General features: G+C 40.7%; 1 protein-coding gene across 2 annotated transcripts in view; it reads right to left on the bottom strand.

Moving 5' to 3' along the window:
- Nucleotides 1-14,373, bottom strand: part of hmga2 (high mobility group AT-hook 2) — a 42,020-nt gene extending 27,647 nt beyond the window's left edge. Inside the window, exons 1-4 of one of the 2 annotated variants that reach the window (XM_029495561.1) lie at nucleotides 13,826-14,373; nucleotides 12,808-12,894; nucleotides 4,845-4,895; nucleotides 4,112-4,342 (exon numbers count right to left, since the gene is read on the bottom strand). In XM_029495561.1, the coding sequence (XP_029351421.1) occupies nucleotides 4,265-4,342; nucleotides 4,845-4,895; nucleotides 12,808-12,894; nucleotides 13,826-13,933 (324 nt within the window). In that variant the 5' untranslated portion in view covers nucleotides 13,934-14,373 and the 3' untranslated portion in view covers nucleotides 4,112-4,264. Of the gene's footprint in view, nucleotides 1-4,111; nucleotides 4,343-4,844; nucleotides 4,896-12,807; nucleotides 12,895-13,825 lie in introns of those variants that run through there. The other variant, XM_029495560.1, reaches the window with a different exon arrangement.
- Between the last annotated feature and the right edge of the window lie 9,008 nt (nucleotides 14,374-23,381).

The following is a 23,381-nucleotide window of genomic DNA, read 5'->3' as shown; positions in this document are numbered from 1 at the left end:
AGAGAGCATGTGAATTTCAACTACTCAGATACAAGAAACATAAAGATTACAACTTACCTTGCCTCCTATTCAGTTGAATTTACATTACATTATCTGTGTGTGTTGATGTCCATAAGACATATTTTTTTTAAAAACCAAAAACCATCTCAGTGTAGTTTACTTCTCATATCTCTTTCTTCACTCTGGAGCTCGAGTAACAACAGACCTGCAAGCCAATTTGCCAGCATGGTGGGTCAATTTGGGTCATAGCTGCTTTGTTGTGACATGGCCAAGTGCAGAAGTCCTGGCAGCTAGTTTTCAGGTTCAGTTTCTGGAAACAGATTTTGAAAGTTTAATGCAGAACCTAGACCTGGTTTATAAGCAAAGAAGTTCTCCCCAAAGTCTATGTAGTCACTTTATCTGTACTAGGACCCCTGTTTGTCAATATGATATCAGTAGTTAGTACATCTTTGTCTTCAATATCACACAGATCATCAATGCTAGAACTATAGTAAAGCACCACACACAGTGGCCATGATAGCCCAACACACTGCAACCAAAAATTCTCTGCTTTCACAGAGGGCAGTGGGTTCAGTTCTCAGTGTAGTTGGCTCTGCAAGCAACTAAAGGTTTTACCAATATTCAAAACAAGTTAGATGTAAATGCTGAGATTAAATTCAATTCATTTTGCATACAATATATGTGCCAACAGGAGACACAGCAGTTCACAAGCAATTTTCTTGAATACAAATCAATCACCAAAAATGCGGGCAGCACGGCGGCATAGTAGCACCATCGTCTCACAGCAAGAAGGTCACAGGTTAGATTACCAGGCCTGGGGCCTTTCTGTGCTTGCACAGATTTCCTCTGGGGAGTCCTGTTTCCTCCTACAGTCCAAAGACATGCATGTGTAGGTTGATTGGTGACTCTAAATTGTCTGTAGGTCTGAGTGTGAGTGTGAGTGGTTTGTCTCTGTGTGTTTGTGCTGTGACGGACCGGCAGTAGAAGCAGTAGAAGGTGAACGAATTCATTCACACCAGTTTATCATCCACACTGAGACAGCAAAAGAAAACCAAGTCAGCTCTCAATCATTGGTTTAGTAGCTAAAACTAATGTTGTCTAATACAACAGTCCTGCAAAAAAAATCCCTTTTTGTCCTGGCGAGACTGTGCATGTAACACAATGGAGTTAAAGTTATTAACATGCAAAATTAATAAATTATTATTTTGAGGAAACATTTGTGTGACAATTCCAAAAAAAATCCAAGTAGATGGTTAAACCATTAAAACATTTAAAAAAAAAAAAAAAAAAAAAAGGACAATAAAACGCACTGTCAGTAAGAGATTCCAGCTGGTAGACAGAGCATGGCAGTAAGTCATGTTACCTTCCATACACTCCACTCACTCAATAACAAAGCAGCTGCGGCTGCCTAGTGACTGTCTGATAATCTCCCTCACCTGAGTGGTTGTTGCTGCTTCTGAGGGAGAAACAGGAGAACCAATGCATGCTGGGAGACACTCCTCTGGGTTTGTACATAATTAATTTCAAGACATGCAATGCTATATCGATGCAATAACATCATCCATCAGGTGGATCCTTTGTGACCCAACCTTTCCAGGTTTATTGTGCGTTGGGATTGAAAGTAAGCTGACACCAAGAAACAGAAGGTTACACTGTTAACTGTAGGTATTATGTTTCAGGTAACTGTAACACTGTTCAAACCAAGGCCCCTTAAAACCTCAGGCCTTCACAAAAAAAAAAAAAGGTGTGTGTTGTCAAAGTTGCTAGGGAACAGGAACCGCGCTTTAAAGCCAGGAAGAGCTGATTACGTAAAGTTAAAATCCTCCATAGACTAGACTGTCTCATTTCACCTCAGCCTTTGTGGTGTATAATGGCCGCAAAGGGCCACTCCCTCATCTGCTGAAGGACGCAGCCCCTGAATCAGGACACACCTAAATTGGAATGTTGCCATGGGAACAGAAGTATGCAGAGAAAAAAATTATGATTACGGGAAAAGAACCAAGATTGAAGGTCAGTTTGTCTTTTTCTCACATGATGCTCTTTGACATTCAGAGGGAATTTCTAATCTATTTAACAGTCAGCACTCCTGGATCCTTAAATGGGGAGCAATCCTTAAAGGCAACATTGAGAGACGCTGCTAAAGAGACTAATGATCCTGGCGACAAATCATTGTGCTAGTTAAACATTTTCTCGCGTACATGCATCGGACACAGCACCTTGGACTATCGTGGCTTCCGGCATATGCCGTGTAGCAGTCAGAGGGATCACAGTCTACAGGACACAGCGGCTTGTCTGAAGTTCCATCAGAGGGTTGCCATAAAGCAACAGAGGCCGCCATGTTGTAAATCCCAACTGTTTCATCAGTGCAGTTCAAGGGTTCAGGGGCTGCCTGCAGCTGAGTGGAGCTACGGCTTTTTTGATGCTGACGGTCTGGCAAACAGCTGCAAGGTGCATCTGATCAAATCTTAAATAGTAGTTCGATTGTAACGGATTTACCCAGTAACCATAAATCTATTGCACTGACCAACAATGAAGAGCTTAAATTTCTACAGACTATTAAGAGTCTGCCTTGGACAGTGAGTCGCTCCCATGCACTCCTGTTTTAAAATAATCTTTTGGGCAGCAGAATTAACTTTATTGATCTCTATAGCTAATTTCCTCTCTCGTGATAACTGTACAAATCAGAATTTATATATATCCCCTCAAATGGCTTATTTAAGAGGTACATGAATGCTTGCCTTCACATGCCCCACCCCTTACCCAATTTTTGATCAGCTGAGAGTAGAGGCAGAGTTATGCACTGCCATCAGCAGAGCAGCCCACACTGAATTTAGCCACTCTTTAGAAATTTGAGGGTTAAAAAAAATAAAATAAATAAAAAAATCTGATGTGACTTCACTTTAGGCTACATCCATTTTGTTACCTAAAGTCTTTGTTTCTTTGTTTCTAATCTATAGGTGCAACACACATTATCAGGATGGCAATTATTGTTTTTCATTAATTCATTCATCTTCTTTGATTTATCTGTTTCTGGGTTGCAGGGGTGCTGGAGCCAATCCCTGCTCACACTGGGCAAGGGCAGGGTTCACCCCGGACAGCTCACCAGCCCATCGTAAGGCCAAAACATAGAGATAGACAAAGACCAACAAACACTCACACTCACACCTACAGACAATTTAGGGTCATGCATGTCTTTGGCAGGTGGGAGAAAGACAGAGTACCCAGAGGAAACTCACGCAGGCACAGGGAGAAAATAAAAACTCTGCACAGAAAGGCCCCAGGCCTGGGAATTGAACCTGTGACCTTCCTGTTATGGGGCATCAGTGCTGCCAGCAATTATTATCATATATATTATCATATATATATATAATCTCAAGGGAATATAGACCTATCATTGGCCAGTGTCAACCCACCACAAAGCCTGCAGTTTACATCATGCAATCGATCCTGAACGTGTGGTACAGTCTGTTGATCACATGTATAGAGGAAACGGCTTTACATTAAAACAATTTCATGTATGTACAGGTTGAAAAGCACATAGTCTGCCTACTCTCAAAAGTGGCTCCTGGAAGTTTCTCCACAGATATTAGACTTGATAAAAAGCCTGAACTGGCATACTGGCAGCTGCAGACCTGCATGAAGGCCGTGAATGCTGAGGATTCGATATGCTGCATGGAAGCACAACGGCTAATTGACTTGCTGTAGATTTTAAAGTTGCCACATGGACCGAACAAGTCCCAGCATGAGCCTGCAGAGTGTTGACAGTGGAGAATATACTGAATCTGCACTGCTGATTCTTGGAACACACCATTCGTTCCAGGAAAATAAATCTAAAACACACACTTTATGACCCTTCAGCTCTGTTATCAGAGGCTTTCACTTCTTTTTTCCCCCTCTGGCACATAAAAATGCAGGCATGGTATATGCATCTCTCCTCACCCTTCCTGGTGGCACTTCTACATGCCAGCTGCTTTTCCCTGCATTATCAATCAACTCTGTTACTTTGGAGCTGATAAACACTGAGGCCTTCAAGCTGACGGTAGAATCATTTAAGTGTTCCTGTGGTCAGCGTGGAGAGTAAACATTTTCTTTCACTGATAACACAAACATGTTGGCCATCTGCCTGAAGACACAGACACACACACACTAACAACCAGAGAGTAAGGATATAATTCAAGTTAATAGCAAAAAATGAATTCATTTCCAATAAAGCAATACCTAGGAAGCAGTCATGAGATCACTTGCTGAAGTGTTTCTTCTTCTCTCACAGTTCTCTAGTCGCAGCTCCTCTTCGGTGGTGTGTTGCTTTCGATACGTGTACCAGAGTCCAGCAAAGCAGCGGCTAACACACATACACACACACAAGCTCAGACCTTAAAACTGCTACACAACTATGGGGCTCATTTTTACAAATCATTTAGCCCTGGATCAGAAACAATGTGTATCCAGACTAACCTGACTGAAAACACACGCATAGCCACACATTGTCCAGTCACAGGCACTGGGTGTATGAGTAGGTGTAAAAAGGCAGCACTTTGTGCCCTCTTAGGTGATTGGTTGCAGAAATTACAAGAAATGTAGAACAGCACACGAGATTAAACAGAATAGTAGTAGCTAGCAAAGCCAACAAGGTCAGTAACACTTGGAATAGTGTTAAGACCCAATCAGCAGTACATCATCATTTCCAAAGCACTTTGTCTTTGCCAGACTTTTCAACTAAAATCAGACTGACAATGTCTCCAAATTGCAGAGTAGTGTGGACAGGTGAAGACAAAGCACCAGAGATGAACTTCAAAGCAAAAGCACAGCAGAGTGGATGTAGTCTCAGGGAATCACACACTTACCCATTTCCTGGGCCGTCCCCTGGGTCTTTTCACTCCAGTTGCCTCTGCTTTCTGTGAAGACACAGGAGAGACTTCATGCCATAAAAGACATTACCATGTTGTTATATATATTAAGCCTGATCATCCAAAGAGTTGAAACATGCAGTAGTGTTGAAAGTGAAAGAGATCATTACGACACAGTCAAACAGGTCAGAAAAGAGCAGTTGCATGACTAGACAGGCTGGACACGCACTTTATATCCCTCCGTGCACACTTTCATACACTAAGCTTGGGGGATCTGTAAACTTTGACTCACGTTAGTTCTCCCCTCCAAAAAAGTTTGACTTAAATAGTTTCTATCATGATATTTCAAATCAGTCGATATCGTTAGTCAGTATATCACAATATAAATCAAATAACTATTTCTGTCAAGTTCAAAGGTTCCTTTCTACTCCTATGTGAGATGTGAAGATACCAAATTAATATTGGTTTAAATATTATTAATTTTCTGTTAGAAGTTAAACATATGAAATATACTACAGACCTTGTAGAACTGTATTTCAAATAAATAAAATGATTACATAAGAGACTAAAATCTTAATTCTGACCAGTCAGAAGCTTCAGGTGTTAAATTCTTTGGTCGATTGCAAATACAAGGAATACAAAATAGAAAAGTCTCAATTCTGACCAGTCAAAAGCTTGACACAATTTGCAGTGCTACTCTGTTTCTTGTTGGACTTTAAACAGCCAAAATATCCCAACACTACCGAATTCCTCAACAATGCCCTCCTCTTTTGAGCCTTGAGCTGTGTCCATTGGTGTGTCTTCTTCGGGAACGCTGTCGCTCATGGTAACTTTTTCTGCCATTGTCACATATTTTGCTCCCACTCCTAATGTACTGGTGGCCAAAACATAAGCATGTATGCTTTAGTGATGTGTCGGTCATGGACGATACGGCTCTTTGAAATGAACGACGGGAACTGGATCCTGCCTGGATGAATTTCTATACAAGCCGCATGTGATTGGTCAGCTACATGAGTACTGAGCATGAGGGGAAAGGGCAGGGGCTACAAACAGCACAGAGAGCGAACAGTCACTAGCAAACCCACACAGAGACACTGAAAACAGGTGGGAATTGAAAATGATTGGCAGGAAAAGAAGGAAAATTTTGATGTAATTCAGTTTCGTTGATCAAGCAAAGGCAGAATGGGTGACCGAGGCTTCAGTCTACCCACGCCTTGCACATGTGATGGCACAGAGACTGTGTATTGTGGCCACATCCGTCCCCTCTGAGCAAAACTTCTTAAAAAACAGGGCAAATAATTACAGAGAGAATGCCAATCCTCTCTAAAGACTAGCTGAAATTGTTACCTGTTTTTCTTTTCGTGCCACACATTTTTATTTATTGTTATTGTGTTGTTGTTATTGTTTTTATTTTGTTCTTTTCGTATATATTGCTGTTACACACTAAATAGTTAAATGTTGATAAATAGGTATACAATCAGCAACTGGACCTTTTGTCTAACTGAGAAGGGTCTTTGTTTTTGTACTTATTTATACATGTTTATTTTTTGTAGCACTCTGCTCCATGTTAATTATACAAAGCTATAAAATCTGAGGAACCACTTGAGAGCAGAAAGAGTCGGCTCTTTTTGGTGAACTGTGCTGTAATAGACTTACAGCCATGACGTGGCTGTAAGTCTATTACAGCTGCATGATTGGCTCGGCACAGAGCTATTCTCATTATTATTGGCTGTTTGCTTTGTCTGTCAAAACATGGATGGAATGAGTTCTATTGACCATGTTTGACATTTTTATCAAGGAAAGGTTATTTCGTTATCGTTTTATCGCCCAGCCCAAGTTTGAATTATTGGGGATTTGCCAGCCAGTCTGGCCATCCGAATCCTTAACATCATTAACAGATGTTATCTGAATTTGTTAATATCTACTACAGCATCAAATGTGTGTTAATCCACCATTTAATATGCTTCCCAACAAATGCTCAATTTCCTCCTGTCAAGTTTTCTAAATCTACAGTGACCAGGTGTTTCAATAGCTTTCTGAGCATTTGAAACAAGTAGTTTTTTTAACATTTTAAGATTCACATCTTGAGTACAAAACAACATCAACAAGTAGCCATGCTGTTGCACTGGTGGCACATATTCAATGGCCAATTTCTTTTATATGCCTTGATTTCATATCCGTGACAACAGTGAAGTCAAAAATACTTTTGTGATGTGATGATCTATCAAGTGAAAAAAAATATGGTTAGAAATATTATTAGTTTTGTACAACCAAAGAATTGCAATTAATCATCAAAGATGAAAGTGTCATTTGTTTGTGAGAATATCTTCGACAATTGTGCTATTCATTCTTTTTTGGGAAATCACGCAACCTTTCAGTGAAGAAAAAAAAATAAAAATTTTTGAAGATTTCAGTCTTCAAAGGTTGACAGGGTAGGAAAAGCCATTACTCTTGACAACAGAATAAAAATTATTCAAATAGAACACAAAATCCACCAAAATTATTGTCCACATTAATGTGTAATTGTAGAAACAGGCCTTTTTCCAATAGCAGTCGCTGAACTGTTTTCCTGCTGCTTCCACAATGTGACAATGCAGAGCGGGAAACGGGAGACTGGCAGGCACGCAGCTGGATATGCTGCCTGTCAGTCTCCTTATCTGTTAGGTCACACAGTCAATACTCATCCACCCCATTTAAGCTTGAATAGAATGAAATTCCACAGCTGAAGATTTACTCTGATAAGAAAAATAACTACATAACTAACTTGTTGGCAGTGGCAGATTGAGATTGCAGAGAAAGTGCTATTGTACACAGCCAGCTACCTATAAAACTTCCTTCTAAGTGCTGACTGTAGTAGGTTTGTGTTTTTCTTGCATTGGAGTAATCATTTCCTCAACACTTACTTGCATCATAAGCTCTACCACAGTGGACAATTAAAAAAAAATTGACATGTGCAGTGCAAACATTTTAAAACTGTCTGTCTGAACTGCAATCATCACACAACAGTTGTGGAAAAGAACCTTAACAACAATGGCCAGTCTCCTCCACAATGCTCTTTCAGATAATAGAATGATTTGTGGGTGAGAGCTGTCTGGCACAACCAGAGGGCAAAGACCTGCATTCACTCTTATCAACCAGACCAGACCTGTGTCAATAATTCATCCAATATATCCAGGCTCCATGGCTCTTGGCTGGGATTCAGGTGAAATCTTAGTCAAATCGCTGAGCTGCAATGAATTTTGCAGATGATGGCCAGCAAAAGGCCCTTATCGTTGATACGGTGTGGTGTTGGGACATGTGTGTAGTTTTGGTTTAGGTCATTTGTCATCCTCACACCGGGCAGGCATCATAGGTTTTAATATCTCACCAGAGTTACGAGAAGGTGCTGGAGCCAATCCCAGCTCACACTGGGTGAGAGAGGGTACACCCTGGACAGGTCACCAGTCACAGGGCCACTACAACCACTCACACTCTCACTCAGACCTACGGACGTTTTCGAGTCACCAGTTAACCTAAACACACGTCTTTGAACGGTGAGAGGAAACATACAAACTCAGCACAGAAAGGCCCCAGGCCTGGGAATCTCTCTGTGTGAATCATTCAGTTGAATATTTGAATAGGGTATTATATAGGGAATAGAGTATTTATTCAACGCTACATTCTCCTCCTGCAACTATACAAGCAATTTATTACAGCGCATGGATAGTGACCCCAGGCTGTGCTATCACTGATAACTTATCAGTGACAGGAGCATAAGAAGAGGTCAGGTGACCTTGTACATAGAGCAACATAGAGCATAGAGTCCATACTAGGAGGGGTGAAGGGCTGATGGATGGGTCAACTGTTGCTTAGCTGTAGTCAATATTGTTTCTTTTATCCATAACTGTTCCAGAAGTATAACCATAACCACATGTTTGTACTCGTAACCATGACAATGAAGTCCTGATTTTAACCATGATCTTTACTGAGATCTTTTTTGTGCCTTAATCCGCCAGTCCTTGACCTTAAGCCTTAACCACAGCTGTGTCTGATTCAGGGGTTGCATCTGAAGACCGAATACGTCACTGTCAGCGCGACTAGACTGTTCCATTCATGTGTGGCCGACAAATGTATCTTGCCTATCCAGGAAAAACAAAGCGTACAGCAGGTGGATCCTTCATGGGCCAATCTATCCAAAGAGTCACTGCACACAGCAAAAACACCAGCAGAGAGTCTGACGATTACACTTTGAAATGTAAATATTGAATTTTGATAACAATACAAAAAAAATGGCAAGAAATAAAGTTGGACGAGTATGTGCCAAAATGAAAAAGTTTTAAGTGTTGATGGGTGAATCAGGGGAAGGGGAGAGGTTAGGCCCCTTCAGTTCAAGTTTTATGTTGAATCCACAGCATATGGATGATGTGTCATGTGATGTTCATCAGCCAGTCCTCATCATGATACATTGCTGGTCAACTAATCTGTGTACTGTAATCCCAGTTCTCTGTTTGGGACGATGCATTTTTAATGGGGAGATTTAATGGTCTGAAAGACAACACCCTGTTTAATTAATCATCAATGTTTGATGTTTGAGCAGAGAGACGCAGTGAGTCAACAGAAGTCCTGAGTAAATAGGGTATTTCAAGCGGCTGTAAATTCCCATAAATTCACGTTTTTCTCTCTATAAACAGTTATAAACAGCAATAGCCAAAATGAAACAGAACTACATTGCACCAAGCGAATCTTTCTTTTTCTGAGCAGATTTTGCTGCAACAAAGTACTCTATTACTGCTCGTCCTAAAAGCCATTGTCTAATTTATTTTTTGACAAATTTGAAGAAAACTACAGAAAGACCTAATGCAGTTTTGTTTTGGCAGGTCTAAGAAAATCTCAGAAGAAGTAATTTGTAACTCGTTTCTTAGAATGTGGCTGTTTTCACATTAAATATCATTCCAGATGACCATTACCAGAGGATTATGATGACCACTATCTCCTCTTCCGCCGCTGTGGTTTGGATTGTGAAAGCAGGGTGAGGGAGTGTTTGTGGTGTAAAATACTAGTTCAGTCAGGGGATCATCAAAGGTTGGTCAGCTTTCATGCTCCAGACACCATGAATGTCTTAAAATTTTATCTCAAACTTTTCTACTCAAAGAATGCTTATGTTTCTACTGTTCTCCAACAGACTGTCCAAAATGAATTCCAGGAGCTAAATCTGAACACCCTTCCAGAGATGGTGAGCAGGTCAAGGTAAGGGTTGGCTCCGGGTACTCTACAGTTCAGGTGGAGGAAGAATGTGTGGTGCTTCTTATTGTTAATCTCACATGCGTTTCCACATCTAAAAAAAAAAAAAAAAAGCAGCAATGCGTGCTTCTCTTCAGTGTGACGAAGAATGGATAGCGAATTTAGTTTGTTTTATAGATTTTTCAGTGATGCATAGATGATCCTTCCCAGGCTGTATAATACAGCAGAAAAGGAAGGTAGAACGGGTCACCTTAGGGCACGTACCATAGGAGCCCATCATGAGCAGGTGTCTGTGGCTTGATTCCCAGCTGGTGTGTGATTCTTTCCTGATTGTCGCTGCCCATCTCACTGATTTGCTGTTTCCTGTCTCTCTCTATCTCTCACATCAAGGCCACTACAAAAACATATACTGCTTAAATTGCAGTATTTTGGATTATGTAACTGGGCCTTCAAGCTGCTTTAGCTGTGCCTGCTTTTCTTAACCCCCCCCCCAAAGAAAAGTCCAGGAGTCAGGCCCATGACACATACTGTTTGTGTGCTTGATCAAGTGCAACACCAAAAATGCCTCCAGGTTAAACCGCTCCTAATTGTACAAATCATCAGCCTGGGCCTGCCATCTTTTCTTCCTGCCTTTGATCGCAGCCATTCAGATCAGGTAAGACTTCATTTTGTAGGGCTGTTTGTTTTAAGCAAAATGAGGCATTGCACAATCTTTGTCTCTTAATCTGTCCACGTCAGCTACAAAGGAAGTTATGACACAGTGAAACTATTACTATTATTAGCAAAGACTGCTCAGATTTCTAAAGCAGCAAGCTATCCTGGCGATGTTTCAATGAGGACAGGAGCAGATTTTCAAGAGAATCCTGGGATATCGTGTTCCTGTTTAACCCTAGTAAAACCTTGTTGACTATGTTTTGTGGTAAGAGTAATAGTCCAGTCAAGGTGTGCAGCGCAACTTCGGCTAAGCTGCCATGATGAGTGTCAAAGATTGCGGCAGTGACTGATATGGGAAGAGGAAATGAACTTTTAAAAAGTGTATGTTACAGGTGTGGGTTGTGCCTGGATGCCTTTCATCTGAAAAGACTAATATGTGCAGTGTTTATTATAACAATGTCAGATGAGACTGGGCTGGATTAGGGCCAGAGCAGAGTGGTTCATAACTTTTCAAAGCAGTGCTGGGAATGTTTACAGTGGGTCATGCTGGCAACTGAGCACTAAGGTTGCTGTCATTCTGAGTCTGTCACGGCTTAATCTAACTAATAAATGAAGACACGGGGAAGTGTAACACAACCTAAAAGGTAGGTGGGATATTGCTGTAAAATTTCAAAGCTTTTCCTTTGGAATTTTAACCTTTTCTGGTTCATCATCCCCACATCTCTCTTGCACACTGTCTCCCTGCTCAGTTGTGGTTGCAATTGTCTATCTGTGTTCATGTTTGCAGCTGTTTTATAGTTTGTCTGGGCTCCTGTTGTTGGAGTACCTTGTTTATTGGGGTATTTTACCCTTTCAGACTAGAAATAGCTTCGGTTGACTGCCAATAAACATGCACAGATGTTAACCTAGAGACATATTTTCTGTTACTTGTAACACCTTTCCTTTGTGTACATTTAGAATGACGTGCCTTTGCAGGCATATAACTTGAGCCTTATACTCTTGAATCAGCATCAGGGCTCAGTAATGTTTCTTAAACACAAAAAAGCATGTTGCCGAGGAAAGAAAATATCCAATATTCGCACCAATCTATGCACAAGTCTTGTTAAAAAGAAGAAAAAAACACAGCGGGTATTTTTGCAGCTATTCAAAAATGTAATATCTGACTTTTATGTCCTTAAATCAAGAGTGGCGTTGCCATATATTTGACTTATTTTATTCTCACATTTATACACAAATATATGAAAATATGTACGTTTGCAAAAACAATTTATACATGTTATTTCTTCCTAGTTTGTTGTGTATAAAATATACATATCAATCTTTTGGATGGATGTATGTTAGCTAACATCTGTCTATAATAAAAATGTAATTACATAAACTGACATATTTATAGGGGATATACTTGTATGTATATGTAAAATTATCCCAATTGATAACATGTTTTAATATTGCGTATTTTATTTTCGCATATATATCAAATATGGATAGTCCATATGAGATCATATACTCAATTTTGAATAACTCCCCCACACTGGCCATTTTCCTCATATTTATTTGAGCCAGTCCCAAGAAACAAAAACACCTGGCTATGCAGTGTTATCTAATATACACCCACCACTGCTGTAACTATATTTAAATGCACTCATCTTTAACTCAGGTCTCTACTCTGAACTGCACTAAGCAGGATTTATTTCAGGGCTGTGACTGGAGAATCTGTTCTTGAACAGGTGACCATTATAACCAGTCAGTCAGTTGGAAATCAGAAGCTATGAGCTTTTTGTAAGGCGCCAGCAGAAACCCTGCAAGAGAGTCATTCAGCATCCGTGTCTGTTTGTGTTGTAATTGAGGTTGTATGGAGGTTGAGTTGAGGTTTGCAATTCAGGCACTGAGCCAATGAAGTGCTTTCATTCAAATGCTGCAATGAGATCAGTCAAATGTTAACTGGGCTCAGGGAGAGAGAGAACACACATGGCAGATTGTTGCTGGAGAGAGTTTTTCTTTCTAATGATATCTGTGATGTGGCAGGTCTGGAAACAATGAGTCTGTACGAAGGTGCCTGTGACTTTCGTGCCATGAGGCTCCTCACCTTCTGCGCTGCCTTGGAGGGGCCCTTGTTCTTACTTCCTTTGGGGCGGCCCCTTGGTCTCTTGGGGACAGGCTCTCCACTCTGCTCCTGAAAGGAAGGGAGGACATGACATGGGTGTCAAGGACAGGAAACAAAGCTTTGAACCCCCCACCCTCCTTGGGTCAGTGCATGTTGTAGGGACATAAATCTGTTTACACAGCCTCAACTTGCTTTTAGGGACAAAAAGCAAGACTCTCCACAACAGAGTCCGATGCAGCACGTGTTGGAGGAAGACCTGGTTTCGGGTTAGGATAAGGTTTCGTTGCAGAATTATGTGCACATGTGGCCACACATCATAGGAAACGGCAGACCGCTGCTTATTCTGCACTTTGAACTTTCATAGTGAACATCACACAATTTAATAACAGTGTTTTTATTCACCAAGGACCAATAAAGCTTTCTGGTAACAACTGAACATGCAATTCTCTGTTTTTGTTTATTTGTATATTTTGTTTTTAGTAGCTGCAAGCTACAGAGCCCCAGTGTCCAGGTTCTGACACTGACTCTGCAGCCTGCGTTTTTTTTTTATGGACATAAAATAATGATCCGTGAGATTCATTAATCTGCAAACACTTTCAGGTCAACTCCTAATTAGAAGATCTGCACATCTACGCTCGGTCCTCTTCCCAGTGTTGTCAGTTGGAGAGAGACATAATTCCTGAGAAGTTGTACAGGAATGCAGGGCTCCCCAACAGCAGTGGCCTCGGTCTGAAACACAAACTGTGTTCAACAGGAGGCTGGAACGCATGGGAGAAGTTTGCGCATCCTGATTTCATGTAAAAAATAAATAAAAATAAAAAAAAAACAACAACAGCAAACAAACAAATAAAAAAAACTGCAGGATCAGCTCGTTTTCACTCGGAATCGGAGCCTTTTGCACTTTCACACAGCTAACAGACACACTGCTGATGTCAGAGACGAAGTGCCGAAGTGTGCACATGAACTTTTCCTGCTCAAACATTTCATTCCTCACACTCACTTTCTGCGGCTTCCTCGGTCTGCCCGGCCTCCTCTTCTGCAGCTCCGCGGCCCCTGTCTGCTCCTGAGAGCCGGAGCTCTCCCCGGCCTCGTCCCCGCGTCCGCTCATGGCTCCCGGTGCGGCTGCTCCGTTCTCCCGGTGAACACGCTCGACTTCAGCAGCGGAAGGAGGGGACAGAAAGAGCGGACGGCGGTGGTCTCAGTGGCTCTCTCTCTGGTCCGCGGTCTTCTGGTGAGTCCTTCTCAGACCGGACAAGCTGATAAGACGCGTCGGGGAGCAGCTGGAAGGGTCGGCTCAGGGAGCAGAGGACAGGACACCGGGGACATCGGACTCTCAGACGCCGAGCAGTTTCGACCGAAACTCGGCTACAACGCTCCGCAGCGCCGGGCAGGACCATGCAGCGGCGGGACGTGACGGCTCAGTCCGGATCGGCGGAGAGAGTGTGGGCATGAAAGCCACATCCACCCTCCACTCAGTAAGGATGGAGTTTAAAAGAAGAAGAAGAAGAAGAAGAAAAAGGAAAGAAATCACCTCTCTCCTGTGGGTGGATAGCACAGGCGGGGGGGGGGGTCTGGATGGGAGCCAGAAAAAATAGACAGAAAACGGATTCCTGGCCCTGATCCAGGCCCGACAGGCCCGCATTTATGAATTAAATTCACATTTTCAGGCGTTTCAGTGAAATCCGGATTCCATTCAGAGTTGGCCTCTGTGGTTGCTCAGAGAGTTTATCTGAAAGTTGTAGACAGAAAGTTATAGATGTTTTTTTTTTTTTTTAAAGTTCTGAAAAGTACAATATGGGCCCTTTAGGTGAACTGAGAAGATATATATTGGATGTAGGACATGACAACTCTCGGTGAAACAGTATTTTAAATGTGCAAATTATTTTCACGTCTAAAGCCTTTACTTTAAAGTTTTTTGCTTATACAAATTTTCACCCTTTTCTTTTTGCAGGTAGACTGTTTGCTAAAATGTACGCATTCCTGTAACGTTCCCCACAAGTTCCTGTCTGTTAATATTTCTTTAACCTTCACAAAATTATTTGCTGAGCACCTATGCACACCCCCATCCCCATTCCCCTCACTATTATACAGTGCATGGGGGGGGTTACAACCCTGACGTCATCTTACATTGTTCACATCAACAGAAAAGGATTTGTTCATTCCTCCAAATGGTTTTCAGACACTCTGCCTTTGAATGTTGGGAAAATGCACTATAAACTAAGAATATTTCCAAATGATGTAACAGTGTAAAAAAAAAAGTGCGGTGCTTTGAAGAAATCCGCTGTGGACGTGGAATGAGATCAAGTACACAAAAACAACAAACACAAAGAATAAAGCGCCTTACGTGGGAGACCTTTCCCACGATCCAGCAGCCTGCTCTCCCTGCATAACATGAGCACAAGCAGTTTAACACCCGGTGAAGATCAGTCGTGTTCTGCGCTTTGTGACATTTAACAGAAATGTCATTGTTGCACAAAACATCGATTGCCATAACTGCATAACTTCCTCCCCGAGAATCAGTCAATTTACATAGTGTGTGGTTAATTTGTAGCCGCTATTCAGTTCATTCACAAGCCCCATTCAAAGCCTTTGGACCCCCAAAGAAGGGGTTTCTGTGCAGACCCCTCCTTTTCAGACAGAGCGGCGTCAGCACCGAACCAATACAATCAATGGCTGCGCAGACCCATTACCTCAGGGTGCTTTCATGCGTTCCTGTCTGCTGGGCCAGCAGAGGCACAATGAAACATGAAATAAATGTGTTATTGCACTGAAACAGAAAGTTTCAGTGTGTGTGTTGTGTTGTGTGTTGTGGGGGGGGGGGGGTCCTGTGGTTATGGCTAGTACGTAAGCCAATGACCTTTCACCTTCTTTAGCAGAAGTGTCCCTCTGGACCAAATAGACACACTAGACAATGATAAATAAAATTTCTACGGGCATTATTATTATTATTATTATTGTAGTAATAATAGCAATATTGGATTATTTGATCTGCTTCCAGGATTTTTGTGAGTTTATGTCCATCATAAATTTATGGCAATAATTTAAACATATTAATCATTATGAAAATAAACAGTATCAACAATAGCATCGGTTATTAGTGTAGATAGTTACACCACAATAACTAAGAGTACATAATATTTGTGTATCTTAGACTTACTTCCAGCGACATTGGATGATTCAAACTTTCTGTGATGAGTGAGGCTTAATTAAAATAGTAGAGAGAGTAAATGTGTTTCTGTTATGAAGTGCATGAGTGACTGTGAGTCAGCTATCGCTCATTAAAGTCTAAAGTCACAGTCAGTTTTATTTGCACAGCACATTTCCTATGGCAAGCATAAGCTCAATGTGCTTCATTACTCACAAGCTTTCCTCCTCACATCGTTTATTTTAATACTTGATCACACTGTGTGACTGTCTCATGTGTTCCACATCAGAGTATTCAACATCCAAACTTTTAATTCATGCCTACAATTAAAATATTGGGAAATTGTTTGAGACAAAGGTCTCTATTTGGTGGCTTCATTAACTAACAAACTGGCGGGGTGGGGGGTGTTTTTTATGCCTTTAGTTTAGTCATTATTTGGCAGAGAGGCTAACAGGAAACAGGGAGAGAGAGAGAAAGGGCAAGGACATGCAACAAATGTCGCTAGCCAGATTCAAACACGGCATGCGCTATAACCAGACAACCTCCAGAGTTGAAACAGCATTTACAAACAACTTTTATCATCACTACTAATGAGCCTCTCCTCTGGTGTTACATGAACATTGTTGTCATATGTTGACAGCAATGTCAATCAAAATATACATATAAAACTTAGTTCTTAAATTACAATATGAGCAGAAAATTTGTAAACATACATTTGTGTATGCCTAGATATGCCTGTCAATATGACGCTGCAGTTTCCATCAGATTTCATTTAATACTTTTTACAGATATTTTTTTTTTTTTTTATTTTACATGTATTTATATGAAATCACATCAATACTCAGAGTATTTCTTGGAGGAAAAGAAAGTGTTCACAGATGGACCAACACATTGAAACTTTTGGTCTTTTTCATGGAATTTGTTAACCATAAGAAAAATATAGAATAACGCCAGACTTATCCTTTAATTTTAGAATATCCTCCAGATATGTTCCTCCCAGTCTCCATCAAAGCAGCAGCACATATGTGACGCATTTAGGGAGCTGAGAGGCCATCTGCCAAACACTTCAGAATGTTTAAGGATTTCTATTTCTATCTGCCATTGGATTACATTATTTTTACAAAATATTTTCTGGATGTCCCACTACAGTGGTGTCCTCAAGCCAATTAAGACTCCATTTGTCTTGGTCTCTCTTTCCTTGAGTTTGCTCTATCCGCTGGACAACATGTAGCTCCTGAAGCCTCCTCACAGCTCAGGTCCTGTCTCTGTCTCTCATCCCCACTCTCAGAGAGGAAATTGGCAAATTAAATATAGGAGCTGGTGGGAGATCCATATGTTTGGCTGCCTGAAATTCAGAGTCTCTTACTGTTTCTTTAACAATTCCCACATTTCTCAGTACTGAGTTCACTTCAGCTGCAGCCACATCAGTGGTCTGTCCACTGATCATGGGAGCAAACACAGCTGAGTGAACAGATGATCCACACCACAAGGAACAAAAACTGTTTCATATATATAGATGGATATAAGAATACTGACCGAAGTGAAAATACCAATCCACATAGTCGTCGCTAACAGACCCACACCACTGTCTTCAATATCCAGATGGTCTGCTTTAATGACCACTGTCAATTATTTAACCTCCTGTCTTCCGCTTCTTCACAACATAAATTGATCAAATATCATCACACATTTCAAATTTCATCAATCATCTCACTCAAACACATTATTCTAAAAACTGCTCTTTCAGAAAAGCCAGAACATTTGACATCCATTGTCTGATGACTGAATTTTTGCTGAGGTATCATGGGAGAGTTTTGAGAGAAAGTGGCTAGTGCCCAAATCTGTGAACCCACCCCGTTTCATGTCCAGGCTGATGGATGCAAATGTTTTCTTAGCCCTTTTGGACTTTTAATACCAAGCATGGTGGTTTCAATGGTCCGCTGATGATGCACCTTTATGTATTTAAATAACTAAATGTATTGCAGTTCATTTCATTCTTCCTTTGTAACAAGCCGTAATGTTGTTTTATTCAAGACTGTCAATAAATCGATGAATCCATGTTTGATTTTGATGCTTTACTGTTATGAATGGGACAGTGCATATTGTAACTCCTTTACAGTTAGACCATAACGGACGCATTTCTATTATTAAAGGCTTTATTGGGGAAACAAAAGGAATCTTTGGAAGGTGGACAGGGAATTTAATGTACCAGATTTAAAATGATAGTTAGAGTTACATGCAGCAGATGGTTCATCATGTTAGTGACAAAATCCTATTTTTTATGCATATTCAAACTGTTTTGACTGACTGACAGACTGATTTTTTTTTTTTTTTTTTTTTTCAGTCGAGAAATGAAACGCAAATTCCTGATTTACATTCATTTTGAAAACAGAGGCTTTCTATATCATTCAATAGAAGTAGAGTTTAAAGACACTGGCAGATAGGCAATCATACTAAGATGAGAGGAAAAATAAAAGCTTTTGTCCCATAGAAAATAATTTATCATCAGTACACAATGTGATTTATCACAGGATGAAGTGAGGAGTTAATCTGAATGGGCGGCCAATAGATCACTTCCTTCCTGAAACTACAGAGAAAGTCCTCACAGGGTGTCTCACTTCCTGTTTCCAAGTGCTCAGACCCTCTTAAGTTTTCTTATAAAAGCTGCAGAGGCAGACACAATGTAGTGCTGACTATTACATCTAGTATCACTGTTGTTATTGCACTATATCACATTTACTCATACATTTACATTCACAGTCTTAAAAACATGACTTACAATGAGGAACACCAGTCCAAGTGAAGCTTTGTCTGGGATTTTTAGTCCAGCATCTATGAATTAAGTGCAGGTTATCAGATAAAATGATAAAACTAAAGTTTGTAGTAGGGGATTGTTAGACATATGAAAAATGTTAATGGGTTGTATTAAAGGAGATGCTCTTGAAAATGATGAGTTTTCAAGATCTTATTGATGACAGAGGAGCTTCCCTGCTCTGACAGGATTCAGGAGCAGTGCAGCTTCAATAAACACTGACATAAACAAACTGTCACATGAAGAAGAGGCGGCAAATGTCTCCACAGCAGCTTGGTTGTGTTTTTAGCCTAGAGCTGGTGCAGGCGCAACGTGTGCTTTCTGTCACAACTTGGTGTGTTTATTTCCTGCAGGAGATACAGAGGAAACTGGAAAAACATGGCCTTTAAAGGGCTGCAGTTGACCTCGAGTGGATTTGCAGTGGAATCCAGCCACTATACCCACAGAGGTCAGAGGTCACCTTGGAATTTATTAGTCTTTCCCAAGGGCACTTTGTTAGCGCCTGAAGGAGATTTGTCTGAAAGATTCTGACTCTTCTTTTTTATGATCAGGCTAAACAGGAGTAGCTTTAGCAGGACTTTACTCTTTAGTTTCTAGATAGTCTACCGCTGCCACGTCCTTGATGACAAGCAGACGGCTCCACCTGCTGGCCCTAAAACCTCCACTGCATGGCTAATCTCCCAGCCCCATCAACCTGCTCACAGAGGATTAAATACAGGAAGTCACATTCTGCTGGAGCTCTGCATTTTTTACATCTTTCCTCCGTTGTTCTTGTACTTATATAGCCCTACCTACTTGTCACACGTTTTTGATTGTATTTCAGTGATATTTTTTTAAACAAAGCTGCCTAACTTAAAAAAAAAAACAAAACAGCATGTTTTTTCAGATTTTTTACATCGTGGAAGGCTAATAAGCATTACACAAAACAATGGGATGAGATTATTAGGGACAAAAAATGCCATAGCTGTGAAGAAAAAAAAGAAAAAAAAAATATGCTAAAGGTGTTATCTCTTCATTTATTCCTGAATTCTCTGTATTCATTCATCTTTGTGTCGATATAGAGTTTTACCTCCACTTGCCAACTTTGTGGCTTTTCAGATTCAAATGGGCTTTTTCGTAAAACACTTAGAAATCTAGAGAATATTGGGGCAAAGGAAATGTAGAAATACATCAATAATTTTGTATTTATTTATTAAAATACATTCTTACATCTATGTTTTCCTTTCCAGCTGATGTAGATTGTCAGTATAGAATTAAATTAGTTACTAAAATGCATCTACTTTCAGTTTTTCAAAACACTCCAGATCTGCACACACATATTAATAAACCAAATAACCCAAATGTTAATCTGCTATCTTTCCTAGAAAAAATTGCTGAGTCATCAGGATTCATTGTTAGGGAACCTTGAGTTGAGTAGTGGAGCATGTAGAGACCATCATCCACAAGAGGCTTCACACACATTCATTTCCATTATAGAGAAAGAGCTGTGTTTTCATTTGAGGTCCTGGAAGTGAGAGGCACGTTCTGCTTCAGACGACCCACAGCCTGTAATATTTGGTTCTTCATAGGCTCCACCACGTAGGAGGCACAGGAAGTATTGGTTATAGGGCAACAGGCAGACATGATGAAGTGACAGCAGCAGCTGCAGCTCAAACACACAAAATTCAATCCAAAGCAGCATGTCTTTCTTTTCAAATGTTCCAGGCCTGTTTTCACCGGAGGATGTTTAAATTTACACTAATCCGCATTAAGAGTGTTCAGGTCAACTTCCTGTGTGCACACACACGCTTCCACATTCATTCCCCTAATCACAAACTTAACTCCCGACAAACCTCTAACCTTAGGACCAACTAAATAATTTTACACAAATAGAATATAATTACCTTTCCAATAGCATGCACAGTTATTTGTTTATGTCAATCTTTACAGCACCAAATATGTGTGCTCTTGAGGCACATCTTTATGAAAACCAGGAAAATTTGAATTTAACTCCACATCAAACCAACATCTTAAAGTCTTTTAATAAGCTTAAATAGAAAAAAGAACCCAGTGAATGGCGTGACCTGAACAGGTACATTTTACCTCAAATCCCAAAACACTTTATTTGTACCTGAGGGGTAATTTATAAGGCATGCAGAGTAATTTGTAAGAACAGGAGACATAAAAACAATATTGGCTTTTTGCTCCTTTACAACTCTGTTGTGAAGGAAAACAGGTCAGTCTTTCATGGACAACATGAAATTTGTGGTCAAGCGGTGCCTGGAGTTTCTCAGAAGGCTTCTGAGCCATGCATTATCACCTCAGCTGATAAGAAGATGAAACAGGTTTGTTTTCTCAGAGTTGTTGTCCAGAATCACAGAGCAGAAGCAGGTCCATCTATTTCCTCTACAACTCTGCCAAACCCACGAACAGAGGAATGGAGGGTCCCATCATGCCCCCTGACATTTCATGATGAACCTAAAACCTCTACTCTGCTCTAACTGCACCCAAACCTTCAGGAAACAGCTTACTGCCAAGTGTAGTTTGGGAATGTTAGGAATGTGAGCGCAGACTTCTTGGAGTCAACAAGGTCATAACCCAAACAGTAGCAACACTCAGCAGTCAGGACAGACATTATCAATACGGTGCTCAAAACAGAATGGAGAACAGACATGTTATCAGTCTTTTAAGTTCTTCTGCTAGCAGAGGACCTAAGAGGAGGAGATGAGGTCACAGTTACACACTGGAGTAAAAAAAAAGCACTTTCTGGTTTTGTGTCAAGCACAAGAGCTTCTAGGTTTATAGACGCTTTCTGACAGTTCCTAGTCCTAACTTTATCTCTTAGAAAAAGACCAATATTTATAGTTCCTCTTCCACTAAGAATGTTGTCAAAATGGTTTTTAGTTATACTGAGGCACTTTAGTTAATATTAGGAAAGTCTGGAGTCCACAATGACCTGAATGACCTGAAAAAAAACAAAACATATTTTGGATTATCTTAATCCTCTCTTTTGATTGGGTACCTGTTTTCTGACTGTTCCAATAAAATATTAATATTACAGATAAACAGACCTACAATCCTGCAAGGCTAGATGGTGAGTCCAGGCTGGCCATGCTGGGGATAGCTGAGGGTGGAGAATTTTTCAATGTAACACACCTCATAGAAGTTTTGATGGTTTCTTACAACAGTTTTTAAATACAAACTGTCTACAGTTGGCCCATGGTTTAAAAGCTGACACGTTCAGAATATAAAACCTTGATATAGTAATAATGACATCAGTGGCGTGCACAGGTAGACACAGGCAGTGTGAACGTCAACTCGCAGAGCGGACACAAACGGAGGCGTTGCAGCAAGAGCAGCACGTGCACAGCTGCAGCCCACACACACCTCCTCCCTTGCCCCACCAGCCAGTGAGGTCATCAGAATCTTTAAAAGTAGCGATGCACACTTCACTTCAAAATGACTCTTCTTTTGTTCTGACAAGAAAAAATATGTGCTTCATATTTTGCAACCAGTACACTGATCTTTTGTTGTAGCTTCCTAACTTGCTAAAAACCTCTCCATGTGTGCTTAGCCCAGAGAAATAAAACAACAGTGATTGACTGATCAGTGCTACAGTCCAATTGAAAGGTCAAGCATTTTTATTAACATATTGACATAAATAAATTTGAAATTACATTCAACATGCCTGTAATGTTTTGACTTTTTTTTTTTTTTATCTCACACTGCTATAATAAGGCAGCCCTTATTTTTCACTGAGCACCTGCCCCCCCAGAATTAACAATTGTGACAAATGATTGTATTTCCTCATTAGATCTTTTAAACCTAAACATTTGCAAAGCAGGTGCACCACCACGACCAAAAGAGCTCTGCAAAAAGCTGTGATGGTACATAAAAGCTTCACAAACCCAGCTGTGATATATATCTACTCATCTGTCATTCACTTTGTATCATTGCCATATATGCTGACTGTATTCTAAAGCATCCTCAGGTTGTCACAGCGCTCCTGACAGAGGAGTAGGCATGGCGACTTGCTGCCATATCTGTAAATAACTCTTGGGTGGCCTCATCTCATTTCTCCTTGAACTACTCCTGGGGAACAGACTCCCCAGTGATGCCATTTATCCGGCGAAACCCACAGAAATTCCCGGCCTCATATTTGACGCCTGTTTCTCTTGCTAAGTGTCCCCTGCCTTTCCTGCCCTTCTGCCACTCCAAGCCTCGAAATTAATTAGGCAACATGAGGCAGCAACAAGAATAACTTGCCTCTCACTTCTTTTCCAAATATACTTCCACTCTGGTCCCCGTCTCTTATTGTAATCGGTGCTCCTGCTTCCTATGACAGACAAACACCTCCTCTGTGTCCCTTCATTTTAAATATGAAAATAGGAAGACAACGAGCTGGCGGTGTCAGTTCTAACAATGTCCTACTGGGAACAGAACTTTCATTCACGTGAGTATACTTTGACACATAGCACTGACCTTAACCTGTTTTCAGACCAAGTCCAGTCCTTCATGGAAACAGTATTCTGAAATGTCGGTGTCCTCTTTCAGCAGGATAATGCTCCTTCGTGCACTGCATCCAGTGTTGGGCAAGCACTGGAAAGTGTAGTGAGCTAA

The sequence above is a fragment of the Echeneis naucrates genome, chromosome 23, assembly GCF_900963305.1.
Source record: "Echeneis naucrates chromosome 23, fEcheNa1.1, whole genome shotgun sequence".
NCBI lineage: Eukaryota > Metazoa > Chordata > Actinopteri > Carangiformes > Echeneidae > Echeneis > Echeneis naucrates.
The sequence above is the reverse complement of the archived record's forward strand: the minus strand, read 5'-3'. Positions and strand labels throughout refer to the sequence as shown.